The 13,218-nt window shown below is 44.5% G+C and overlaps 1 protein-coding gene across 1 annotated transcript in view; it reads left to right on the top strand.

Annotated features, from left to right (window-relative positions):
- The window catches only part of NOB1 (NIN1 (RPN12) binding protein 1 homolog), a 9,557-nt gene extending 2,009 nt beyond the window's left edge, over window positions 1-7,548 (top strand). The window contains exons 4-9 of the mRNA XM_049622444.1: window positions 1,785-1,856; window positions 2,052-2,180; window positions 2,273-2,476; window positions 3,018-3,115; window positions 5,851-5,995; window positions 6,789-7,548. Coding sequence (XP_049478401.1) covers window positions 1,785-1,856; window positions 2,052-2,180; window positions 2,273-2,476; window positions 3,018-3,115; window positions 5,851-5,995; window positions 6,789-7,058 — 918 coding nt within the window. The 3' untranslated portion in view covers window positions 7,059-7,548. The remainder of the gene's footprint in view (window positions 1-1,784; window positions 1,857-2,051; window positions 2,181-2,272; window positions 2,477-3,017; window positions 3,116-5,850; window positions 5,996-6,788) is intronic.
- The last annotated feature ends 5,670 nt before the right edge of the window (window positions 7,549-13,218 follow it).

The following is a 13,218-nucleotide window of genomic DNA, read 5'->3' as shown; positions in this document are numbered from 1 at the left end:
GGAGACACAGAATCGGAAACAGGCTCCAGGCTCCGAGCCATCAGCCCAGAGCCTGACGCGGGGCTCGAACTCACGGACCGCGAGATCGTGACCTGGCTGAAGTCGGACGCTTAACCGACTGCGCCACCCAGGCGCCCCTATTCCTTTTATTTTAAATTTTATTCTGGGAACTATCCCATATAACAGAAGTAGAGGGAATAGTATGGTGGACCCAGTGTCCCCATCAGTTGTCTCTGCACTTAACCAAGTCATGATCTATCAGATTTCATTTCTACTGACCCCCAGGCCTGAGTATTTTGAACTCAGACATTGTATTTCATCAATAGACATTTCACGGTGTGTGTTTAAAGATAAATATAAAGTGTGTCTATTTAAAAACAAAGAAACAAAAACAAAAAAACCCTACAAAATCCTTACATCTACACGAAATTAATAGTGTTTACATTTCCCAATTATTTTATAATTTTTTTTCAAAGTTTGTTTGGCTTAGGATCCAAATAAGATTCCTATATTACAGTTAGCAAATCTGTCTCAGTCTCTTTTACCTGTAGTTTTTAGTGAGGGATGGTTAAATTTGAAAAATGCAGAAATAGAGTAAAAATCAACTGTATTCTTGCTGTTGTTTTAAATAGATGTCTTTCCAGAAGCAAGAAGGAACTAGTGTGCCTGCCTTTTTTTTTTTTTTTTTTTTTTTTTTAAAGCTCTTGCCACCTTCAAATTCTAGGTTCCTGTTGTGCTTTTAGGGACTTATTTGCATTGGTTAAGGTTGAAGAGACTAATGGATTTGTGCCTGGGCCCTATTTACTCTTCCCAGACCAGAAGATTTTAGAAGCTAAATAATACTATAATAATTAATTTCATGTAGTGTTGACTACGAATTGTTTTTTGTTTTTTAATTTTTAAGTAAACTCTCTTCCCAACGTGGGGCTCGAACTCACGACCCTGATATCAAGAGTCACATGCTCCACCAACTGAGCCAGCAGGCACCCCTAAGAATTTCTTGGTATTCTGTGCCTAAAATCATCAGAGCTGCTTTGAACTCCTATTACTGTACTAGTTAGAACGGTCGTCACTTGTTTTCAACCAGGTGTAGAGTCCTCTAATCCAAAGTCTAAAAATGATGTGTAAAACAGATTTGTGTGTGTCACCAGGATGTTTGGGGAAGATGGGGGTGAAGGGAATAGTTTTACATAAAGCTTGACTTTGTAACTGAGCACAGTGTGATGTGTTAGCTGGGTTTCCATTTGGCATCCATCAATTCATGATTCATAAAATTGCTCTTTTCCTGCAACCTTCAGCAGGAGTTAGAGTTTTTTGTTTTTTTGTTTTTTTTTTTTTAAGTAAGCTCTGTCCCCAATGTGGGGCTTGAACTCACAGCCCTGAGATCAAGTCTCATGCTCTGCTGACTGAGCCAGCCAGGTGCCCCAAGAGTTAGATATTTTGTATCAGAAGCTTTAAAACAGTGTATCTTTAAAAAAATAAAACAGTGTATTTTGACCCAGCAATTCTACTCTTAGGCATTTCTCGTAAGTATATAACTAAAAATACATGCAAGTTTTTTTTTAAATAATGGTGTTCATTACAGCTCTTTTTATAAGGATAAAGATGTTCTAAAATGATTATTTGGTACTAGTGGGATCCCTGAATAATTATGTTTTCCAATTTTTCAATAATTATGGGGAAAATATTTTGTTCTCTGTTTATTTTACCTTTTATTCCATGTTGAATTTTCAAACTGTATTTCTCTGCTTAGAGCTGTCACTTATTTTCTTTTCTTTTTAAAGGTTAAAGTGAGCTCATCGAGTCAGCACCCAGAAACTCCTCTACACATTTCTGGTTTCCATCTGCCCTCAAAGGTGATTCCTTAGGCCACCTTCTCGTGCCCTCTTCTACATGTCCTATCTCCACAAATCATTTACAAGTGAGCCAGACTTCCCTAGACTAATATCCTGGTTTGTCCAGCCCTGCCTAATCTGACTTGAGTCATCTGTCATTTCATCTGTAAACTTCTCAGTTTTCAGGTTTTAACATTATTACTCTTTTAACCTCAGCCTAAACCCCCACGAGAAACACTCCAACATGGACACACAGCCGGTGAGCCGGAGAACCTGGAATTCAGTTCCTTCATGTTCTGGAGAAACCCTTTGCCTAATATCGATCGTGAACTGCAGGAGCTCCTGGTAAGGCCCCGATTTATGATCTCTGATGACAACCTGCCAACTCCTCCCTGCTGCTCCCGTGAACTGGGAATTTGTGAATTCTTTTGTTTCAGATTGACAAAGGTGATGACGTTCCGAGTGAGGAGGACGAGGAGGAAGAGAATGGATTTGAAGAAAGGAAAGAGGAGGACAGTGATGACGATGGGGGTGGATGGATAACTCCCAGCAACATCAAGCAGATCCAGCGGGAGTTGGAGCAGTGTGCCGTCCCTAAGGACGTGCGGGTCGGCTGTGTCACTACAGACTTTGCCATGCAGGTGGGTGGATGGGCGTTGGCTGGCCCCAGGCTTTACTGCATAACCTGATTTGGGCAGGGGTCTCTGGAGGTTCGGGGACATGTTCACATCTAGTCTGTAATGCTTCTTTTCCTGGTTCTAGAAACGTTACCTGTGCTCTTTAATTATTTAGTTTTGTTTGGAGGCTAGAGAATCAATATAACAACAAAGTTTTTTTAGTGTTTACTATTCATGATATGTTGATGGCTCTCTTCCACTATGTTAAATATTACACATTCAGTTAGGTACTTGGAAAAAGAGATTTCCAGCTATGAAAAGAGCGTATTTGCCTTTGACAAGATAAATGCCTCTGTTAAGAGCGATTGCTAATGAGGGGCCATTGATGTACGAGAGAAATCTAAATCTTTGTCCTAGTTTATATGTCTTGAGAGGCATTCTAAGCTTGCCTTTCCTTAGCAAAAGCCCTCTGTGAACCAAACCAGACTGTAACTGTAATTATACACAAGTTAAAAGAAAATTTGGCTTTGCAGAGTTGAGTGCTGCTCTAACTTGTTGGTTGCAGAACGTCCTGCTTCAGATGGGGCTGCACGTGCTGGCGGTGAACGGCATGCTGGTCCGCGAGGCCCGGAGCTACATCTTACGCTGCCATGGCTGTTTCAAGTACGTAGCTGAGAACCTGGACCCACTGCCTGAACTCTTTTCTTCCTGCCCTTTTTTTTTTTTCTTTTTTTCTAACATTTGAGACAGAGAACACGCACACAGGTGTGTACCTACGTGAGTGGGGGCGGGGCGGAGAGAGAGACTTCCAGGCAGGCTCCAGGCTCAGTGCTGACTTGGCGCTCCGTCACACAGCCGCAAGATCATGACCTGAGCTGAAATGAAGGGTCGGATGCTTAACCTACTAAGCCATCCAAGCACCCCTCTTCCTGTCCTTTCTACTGATTTTCTGAAGGACACCCTTGTGTATAGGTTTTTCCTCTACCTTGTCATTCCTATGTGGGCTTGGTTCATTCTCCATCAGAGCACCCATGGGACAGAGGGCACCTGTGACCTCCCATTTTAATATTTTAGTCGTAGGATTAAGGGTGTGGATTCTGGAGCAAAGAGCTCTCCTTTTATAATAAGTACTAAAATGTTTATAGATGGTATGATGTTTGGGATTTGCCTTAAAATAATACACAAGTGGAAGAGTGGCTGGGGGTAGAATGGGACAGGATGGCCATGAACTGATAGTTGTTGAAGCTAGGTGACGGGTACATGGGGGGGGGGGGGTCATTGTACTTTTTGGTCTACTTTAGATATTCTGTTTTTAAAAAGGGAATAGACTAAGATTATACAGGTTCAGATTCAGGTTTTATCTCGCACTAGCTTTGTAAAAGTTGATGCTTCAGATTCTTACATAACATTGAAAAAGCTGATTGTCATGTAAGAGTGTGGTATCTAGAACGTATGAGCAAGTCCACTCAGTCACTCGGGTGAGCTGTTAGTTCACCGGCCATGCTCTTCTCTCCATTTCTTTTCTGGCTCTTGATTTGGCTCTTGGGGGTGGTGGGGTGGCCAGTGTTCTCTCTCAGGATCCCAGAGACCTGGTTGGAGTGGAAGAGACTGTACTGCAGCCTTGCTGGTGAAGTGTGGCCCTGGGATCTTACACTATGGTTTCTTACAGCCCTTTCATAGATTCACTTAGATTTGGTGGCCATCATCTGGTGGAGCCCTTCAGTGCTGAGGCCTGCATGGAAGGTTTCTGAAGCAGCAGGGTGTCTCATTGGGTCCCTAGTGCTGTTCTGCTGAGAGTAAAGTTACCTGGAGAGACCCTTGCTCGCCTGCAGCCTTCAAAACTCATGGCTTAGGGGCCCTGCCCTGCCACCACTGTGTGTAGGCTTGCCTATGGCGTGGTGAGCTACTCCTCAAAGCTGCTTGTGTATTCTTCTGAATCTTTAGTTTGAAGACGTACCAGGCTCAGGACAGGGTAAAGCTCGTTGCTTCATGAAACCTTATTTCCCCCATTGCCCTTTGTTACAAAACCCCATGTTCCTCCAGGTGAATTCTTAGCAGCTTTTAGAAATGTTCTCCATTCTTGTGAGGTTAGCCCCAGTGACTGGATAGTTTCTTACTCAGAATAATTAGTTCCCAGCACCTGTTGAGAGGTACTTGGTTTACTCTCGGAGACTTGCAGGTAAAGGATTCGGCATCTCAGGAGAGTCACACAGTTTGTCTCCTGACCTTGGGGAACTGAGGGGGAATTCCTCAAGGACAGGTACGAGCACTGCCATCTGGTCCTTGACAGCATCAACTTCTCTTGCCAAGGTCCCCTGTTGGGGCGTGAGTGGATAGGGCAGAGGCAGGGCCTCAGGGTCTGCCATCCACACCTAACCAACTGTAGCAGCTTTCCAGGGTTTCCTGTGGAATTCATTAATACGTTCTTGGCACCTCTGGAGCCACTTCCTGGCTTAAAACCCAGGCTAACACTTCGGGGCAAGGTACAAAGAGCTGCGGCAACTCACCCCTTTACAAAGTACGCTGATGTGGGGGTGCCTGGGTGCTTCAGTCTGCCGAGTATCTGACTTCATCTCAGGTCATGGTCTCACAGTTCGTGGGTTCAAGCCCCACGTCTGGTTTTGCACTGTTAGTGCGGAGCCTGCTTTGGATTCTCTGTCTCCATCTCTGCCCCTATTGCATGCATTCTCTCTCTCAAAAATAAACATTAAAAAATAGGAGCCTGGGTGGCTCAGTCCCAAGGATCCAGCTCTTGGTTTGGGATCAGGTCCTGATCTCACAGGTTCATTTGTTCAAGCCCCACATCAGGCTCCATGCTCACGGTGCAGGGCCTGCTTGGGATTCCCTTTCTCTGCCCCCTCCCCCAACTCACATGCTCTCTCTCTCTCTCTCTACATAAACTTGAACAAACAAACCTAAGTGTGGTGATATTAAGAGCACTGATTGTGAAGCCAGGTTCCCTGGGCTTACTATCTGCCACTTACTAGCTCTGACCTTGAGCAAGCTCCTTATCTTGCTTCAGTTTCCCCATCTATAAAATGGAGAGAACGTCAACTTCATTGGATTGTTGTGAAGTTCAACTTGTAGAATAACGCCTGGCAGTTGAGTAAGACTTCAGTGTTAATGTAAAAACATAAAAACATTCTGCTCCCTTTCCGTGTTTACTTACTTGCTGCGTGTGTCCTTTCATTCCCTTTTCCTCGGGTCGTGCAGCAGCAGTCTACTGGCAGCAGCAGCAGGAGGCCAAGCGGCCGTGGGCTATGGTGTGTAGGGTGCTGCTCAGCTTTGCCCCATGTTTTTTTGTTTCCTCCTCTGACCCCCGTGACTCACCTTGTGCTCTGGGGAAGGGGTTTGCTGCTTGTGGCTTCAGCATGCAGCCTTTCCTTTTATGTCTTCAGGACGACATCTGACATGAGCCGAGTGTTCTGTTCACATTGTGGAAACAAGACCCTGAAGAAGGTGTCTGTGACCGTCAGCGACGATGGAACCCTGCATATGCACTTTTCCCGCAACCCCAAGGTGCTGAATCCTCGGGGCCTCCGGGTGAGTGGCCTGTCTCCTGCTCCCCCAGCAGCAGGGCCTGCGGTTGGAAAACCAAGACCTCTTAAGCACGAGGATCCAAGTGAACAGAGAGGACCAAGAAAACCTCAGCATTTCAGTGTCCCAATTATTCTCTGACCACTTTCTTACTTTTTGGCATAAGATGTTCTGGCCCTTGTCTCACGCTGTTCCTGCTCCAGAGTCAGCCATTTCTCTACGGAACTCTGATTGTTGAAGGGTGGTTTTTAGAGACAAAGAGCTGACCGAGCACGGGGCGGGCTCATTGCGCTGGGGGATCATAGATTTCTCAGCCCACACTGGACAGAGATTGTAGGTCTGCATATGTGTATAAAGGTACACATGAGTATTTACTATTACCTGTCTGTATTATAAGTTTATAAACTTCAGTTTCAACCCCACAGAGTTCATTCTAGCCCTCCCTCTTATCCTTACACCATTTTGTATAATAATTTATTTGCTCAATCCTAAAATACAGTTTCAGAATTACTAATCCACACCACTAGGAAAATGGTAGCTGCTAACTAGAGTTCTGTGCTTATAGGCAGTTCTTCCTGTCACTAGCGGAGGGTATGTAGTCCAAATACTGCATTGGGTTTTTCCCCCTGGGAGTTGAGGTCGGGGTGAGGTGGGAAGATGCAGGTCATGTGCTTATTAGCACATAGTAGCAGTGAACGGTACACTCCAGAGCTGTCAGTAAACTTGACCTTAACAGGATCAGACGTGTTTGCATATGGTTCCCTGTCCTTCTAATGGCTTTTCCTCTTCTTGTTCACAGTATTCACTTCCCATGCCCAAAGGGGGCAAATACGCCATCAACCCCCATCTGACCGAGGACCAGCGCTTCCCTCAGCTGAGACTCTCCCGAAAGGCCAGGCAGAAAACCGACGTGTTTGCCCCTGACTACATAGCTGGGGTATCTCCCTTTGCAGAGAATGACATCTCCAGCCGGTCGGCGACCCTGCAGATCCGAGACAGCACCTTGGGAGCCGGGAGGAGACGGTTAAATCCCAATGCTTCCAGAAAGAAGTTTGTGAAGAAGAGGTGAAGTGCAAGTTCCTGGGGCAGACAGGATCGCCGCTGCAGCTGCTGAGGCGCTCGAGTGCCTCATTTCCCTGGCTGTCCAGCTCCAGAACCATCTGGATGCAAACAGCAGGACTGACCTACACAGTGTTGTTTCCTGACCCTCGGGGATGGGTCGGGTCGGGTTTGTGGTGACACTGGGCTGTCCCTTGGCCTGTGAGCATCCGGAGAGCTGGGATTCCTGCTGTGCTGAGGGGAGTTTGATGAAAACACAAGCAACGGTGCCATGGAGCACATCTTCAACTTCCAAAGAAAGGAACTTCCAAGTGAAAGTATTTCTCTAATAAACATGGTTACAAGCTTTGGTGCCTTTGATTAAGTAGGCCAAATGTTTGCTTCTTAGGTAATTTGAAGGCTAACACTTAAGCTGTATACCCAGTATCAAACATTTAGATTTATTTTTTTGCAAGAAAATGGACTAAATTTGCTACAATAAAACTAAGAGCTTTCTCTTACTCGGAAGCACTGTAGTCATTCAAGAGAATTCAGTACAGTGAGCTGCTAGAAGCTACCACCCACATTCACTTACTTTGCCTTGTTTACTTTTGCTCTTCGAGTGCACCGAGTATCTTCCAGGGAAAGGATGTTCTTTTGCATAAATTCAAGAACTTTACCACTGATACATTACTATTACTGATGTGAAACATAACTCACATTTTTCCAATTGTTACATCGTCCATATCATTTTTCCCCAGTTGTTGACATTTTTAATAATACAAACTAGGTTTTAAAATGTCCCTCCATTTGAGTTGGACAGATTGTCTCCTAAATTTGCCTGAGGGGATGCACTTTGGGCAGGAATGTTCCATGAGCAATAGGTACCCAGGGCATCATGCTAAGTCACGTTCACTTTGAATACTTGGTACTGAATATAAGATGTTTTCCAAGTTCTTTATATTGACAGTGTATGTGCAAAGTACTATCTTTAAAAGCTCCTTACTTAGGTTTTTTCTTGTATGGTTAACTTACCCATTTGGCATATAGTTAAATTGAATTCAAACCAAAAACATTAAAGTTTTTCCCACCCTAATTTTTTTAAATAAGTAAACACAGTTCTAAAAAAGGGGCGCCTGGGTAGCTCAGTCAGTTAAGTGTCCAACTTCGGCTCAGGTCATGATCTCACGGTTGGTGGGTTCAAGCCCCGTGTCGGGCTCTGTGCTGACAGAGCCTGGAGCCTGCTTTGGATTCTGTGTCTCCCTCTCTCTGTGTCTCCCTTGTTCGCGCTCTCTCAAAAATAAACATTCAAAAAAAAAAATCTTTTTTAAATAATAAAAGTATACTTCCAGCTAGATGCCATTTTCTCCCCTTCTGTTTCATCTTACTCCATATAGAGCATCAGTTTCATGTGTTCCTAATTTACCCTTGTTTTATTCTGCAAAATAAGAGCATGTGTTTTACATTTTTTTTTTTTTAATATTTTGGGGCGCCTGGGTGGCTCAGTCAGTTAAGCGTCCGACTTCGGCTCAGGTCATGATCTCACGGTCCATGAGTTCGAGCCCCGCGTCGGGCTCTGTGCTGACAGCTCAGAGCCTGGAGCCTGTTTCAGATTCTGTGTCTCCCTCTCTCTGACCCTCCCCCGTTCATGTTCTGTCTCTCTCTGTCTCAAAAATAAATAAACGTTAAAAAAAAATAAAAAGATTTTAAGTAATCTCTACACCCAACTCAAGCTCACAACTCCAAGAATTGCATACTCTACCAAACAAGACATCCAGGTGCCCCAACGTTTTTCTTACACTACAAGTAGGGGCACCTGGCTACCTCAGTCAGTGAGGCGTGGGACTCGATCTCAAGATTGTAGGTTTGAGCCTAACCTTGGATGTAGAGATTACTTACAAATAAAATATTGAAAAAATTTAAAAGGTAGGGGCGCCTAGGGCTCCTGGGTGGCTCAGTTGGTTAAGCATCTGAGTTCAGCTCAGGTCATGATCTCATGGTTCATGGGTTCAAGCCCCGCATTGCGTTCTGTGCTGACAGCTCAGAGCCCGGAGCCTGCTTCAGATTCTGTATCTCCTCGCTCTTCCCCTCCCCTGCTCACGCTCTGTCTCTCTCTGCCTGCCAAAAATAAATAAATGTAAAAAAAATTTTTTTTTAAATTTTAAATAAAAGGTAGGGGTGCCTGGGTGGCTCAGTCAGTTAAGCATCTGACTTCGGCTCGGGTCATGATCTCCTGGTTCGTGAGATGTAGCCCTGTGTCAGGCTCTGTGCTGACAGTGTGGAGTCTGCTTGGAATTCTCTCTCTCTCCCTCTCTACCCCTCCTTCTCACTCTCTCTCAAAATAAATAAATACACATTTTTAAAAAAGTTAAATTAGTATACTACTTAAAATTCTTTTTAAGCAGTATAGTAGTATATATATCTTTCCTCACTGGAAATCACTCCATATCAGTTCAAAGAGATCTTCCTTATTTTCATCGGTGGTGAAAAGCTACCAATCCAAAGACTTATTTCATGTTACAGGCTGTGTTAAGTACATCATCTATGTTAGTCCATTTAATCGGCAGGACACTTATGAGGTATGGGTGCTGTTATCTCCAGCGGTCCCCATTTATGAGAGGTTACGTGACTTAAAGTCACATAGCTTCTGAGTGTCCAGGTCAAGGTTGCAGCTTAGTCCATCTAACATTCTGCAACAAATAGACCAGTGGAGACCATAGGAAACAGGGCGAATACTGGCTCCCTTGCCCTCCATCTGTGTGAAACTGGGTGCAAGCTGATGGGCTGGCTGACACAACAGGAGTCTGGGGGTGCGGGAGGAGAGGTGAGCAGGGGCAAGGGCCTGTAAGAATCCTTTTCTCTTTCTCCTCCTCACACTGTCAAAGTTCCAGAAAAGTAGGGGATGATATAACACCCATGTCCCCAATATAGACGGCACTTTTAGTCAACCAACTTGGACAATGGAAACCTGAGTAAGGTAAAAGGGCCCACAGTACCGGCCTGGCTGAACACAAACAGGCCCACGAGATGACCCACCTCAAAATATCCCTAAGCCCTAGCTGACCAATGAGTTATTTACACAGACACAAGTACCAAAAAAGGAAAATTCCTTATGTTCCCTTACCTCCGCACCTTCCCCCTTTAACTACAGCCCCCACCGGGGTGTCTGGGTTGCTCAGTTGGTTAAGCGTCTGACTCTTGATTTCAGTTCAGGTCATGATCTTGAGGTTTGTGAGATCTAGCCCTGAGCTGGGCTCTGCACTGACAGCATGGAGCCTGGTTGGGATTCTGTCTCTCCCTCTCTCTCTGCCCCACGTGTTTACTCGCACACACTCTCTCTTTTTCTATCTCTCTCTCTCAAAATAAATAAATAAGCTTTAACTAAGTCCCTAACCATGGCTTCTTAGCAGTCTCTCATTTGCTGTCCAGCCTGCCTCCCCCTTGCGGTGTATTCAGTTAACTACCTCCTTTGTTCTGCTCTGGGTGAATTCTTTCACGGCCTGCACCCAATCCAGTGGCCCCACATTACCCCCACCCCCAACAGCCAGCCTTGTCAAGTCTTAACTTTTCACTCTATTCCTTCCAATTAAGAAAGAAAACATTTCAGGGGCGCCCGGGTGGCTCAGTCGGTGAAGCATCCGGCGCTTGATTTTGGCTCAGGTCATGGTCTCACAGTTTGTGAGTTCGAGCCCCGAGTCAGGCTCAGTGCTGAGAGTGGGGAGCCTGCTTGAGATTCTCCCTCTCTCCCTCTCTGTCTATCCCTCCCCAGTGCATGCACACGCGTACATATGTGTGTTTGTGTGTGTGTGCTCTCTCAAAATAAAAAATAAATATTTAAAAAAACAAAAAGAAAAACATCTCACGTCACAAAAAACTTCTGATTTCTAAGAAAAAAATTTGTTGCAACCATCCAGCAAGATAGAGTATTGTGAGAGGAGCTCCAGAGATCTACCGAGGGCCCTGCTAAGTCAGCTAAGCATCAATCAGCACATGGTGTGAAGAGCTTCCTGAGGCAAGGGAGAGACTTACCAGAAAAGAAGCACAAGAAATAATCTCCGGAGCACCCAAAGACGAGGACTAGCCATCTACTCACCACGCAGAGTGCAAAACTTCATGATCTGTGGGCCCTCAGGAGCCAGAAACTTCTCTCTAGAACCAAAGGCTGCTCTAGTCCCACTCAACAAAGCAAATCTCAAAAGGATGCTTCTGTTAGTTCAGTGGCCAGAGCCAGTCCTGTGGTCCCACCCAACCAGATAGGACCACGAAATGCCATCCCAATCAGTGCCTGGAAGGTAGGATGCTAGAAATACTTGGTAAATGGCATTAGTTACAACCACAATTTAGAGATGCATACCAATGGCTTTGAAATAAATTTTTGAGTAGGAAAAATATGATGAAAGGGGTTGTAAATGCATGCACAGCAAATTGTTAACCCCAGCAGTTAGGCCCTTAGGACTACAAGTTTTAAAAACTAAAGAACATCTAAATAACTGCTTTCTTTCACCACTAATAGCTTCTCATTTGCAGATGGGAAGGAGTGGCCTCCTAGTCCCCCACAACCGTAACCCAGAGCCAGGATGCAGGGTTCATTTTTACTGATTGGGAATGAGCTCTAAGGCAAAGCAAATCTAGCACGGAAAGAGTAAGAGCCCCCTAAAGGAAAGACACACAGAAGAGAATTTTTAAAAAGATGCGAGGAACGAAGTGGCCTCTGGAGTCTGCCTCAGGAACACAAGGAAATCAGAAACTCCCCGATGATGGCAACATCATACAAGTAATAGTAAAATAGTCACAGAAGAGACCAATGATCCACATATCCCCAAACTCATTCACTCGAAGTCGGTTCCCCCAGGCAACTCATCCGCTTCACTTACATACAGAGAAACCAAACTCACGCTAGAATGGAGTAAATATTGTTAAAAAGCAAAGTTCAGGGGCACCTGCATGGCTCATTTGATGGAGCATGTGACTCTTGATCTTGGGTTATGAGTTCGAGCCCCACAACAGGATTAAAAAAAAAAAAAAAGGGCAAACTACAGGAAGTTTTGTTTATACATATGCCGAAACTGAGCTAGCCTTAATACCAAAGGACACAGGCAGATCAAGTCCTCTGGCCTATGTGAGACACAAAATGAGAACAAATGGTAAGAAGGTAAATTTTGCATCATAAGGGATGCTAATCTGCCTGCCCCCACCAAACCAACCAACCAACCAACCAACAAAAAAACACCTAAAAGGAATGACCACATACAAATAAATGGATTGTTTTATATAACCTTTTGACTAAAAAGTTCACAATTCTAACACACAATAATTAAATGTGATATTACAATAATCAAATGATAGATATTTGGCTGAAATGATATTACTCGGCTGAAATGAAATCTTTGGTTTGGAGTTTAAGAGTACAAAGAATGAAACTCCAATCAGATCCTATATTTTATTTCATTTCCAGAATATCAACGTAGGGAATGCTTGTTTATAGAAGTTGTACCTGGTAATCTTGACTGCTAGTTCAGAACATTTGAAACTCGTATTTAACCGAAATCCTACTGGCATCCTTGACTGACACTTTTAATAAGGTGATAAGTTAGAGATAGGAAAACTGAAGGACTCCATAAAAATCTGAGTTTTCTTCCTGTCCCTGGTTCTGTTCTTGCCAGGACCTGTGCTCCGAGCCCACTTTACATATGCCTCAGAATGTGCTCATGGTAAGGGTCAAGGAGTTCATGATTCCTCTAGAATAGATGACACCTAAGGAAGGGCCAGGTGAGAAGGACCTGAGGAAGCCAGCCTATGTGCATTCCAGACCCAGGCTCTAGATATCTCAAAGCCAACAAACACCCTCTGGTTCCAAGGAATAAAACCTGGGACCTGTTTTTTTTTTTTTGTTTTTTTTTTTTAATGTTTCATTTCTGAGATAGAGACAGAGTATGAGCAGGGGAGCGGCAGAGAGGGAGACACAGAATCTGAAGCAGGCTCTAAGTTTCAGCACAGAGCATGATATGGGGCTCAAACTCGTGAACCATGTGATCATGACCTGAGCATAAGTGGGATGTTTAGCCAACTGAGCCACCCAGGCGCCCCACTGGTCTTTCAACACATTTTTTTTAATGTTCATTTTTGGGGAGAGAGGGAGAGAGGGAGAGAGGGAGAGAGGGAGAGAGGGAGAGAGGGAGAGAGGGAGAGAG

Source organism: Panthera uncia, assembly GCF_023721935.1.
Source record: "Panthera uncia isolate 11264 chromosome E2 unlocalized genomic scaffold, Puncia_PCG_1.0 HiC_scaffold_20, whole genome shotgun sequence".
Lineage (NCBI taxonomy): Eukaryota > Metazoa > Chordata > Mammalia > Carnivora > Felidae > Panthera > Panthera uncia.
Note: the sequence above shows the minus strand (reverse complement) of the source record. Positions and strands in the feature narration are given on the sequence as shown.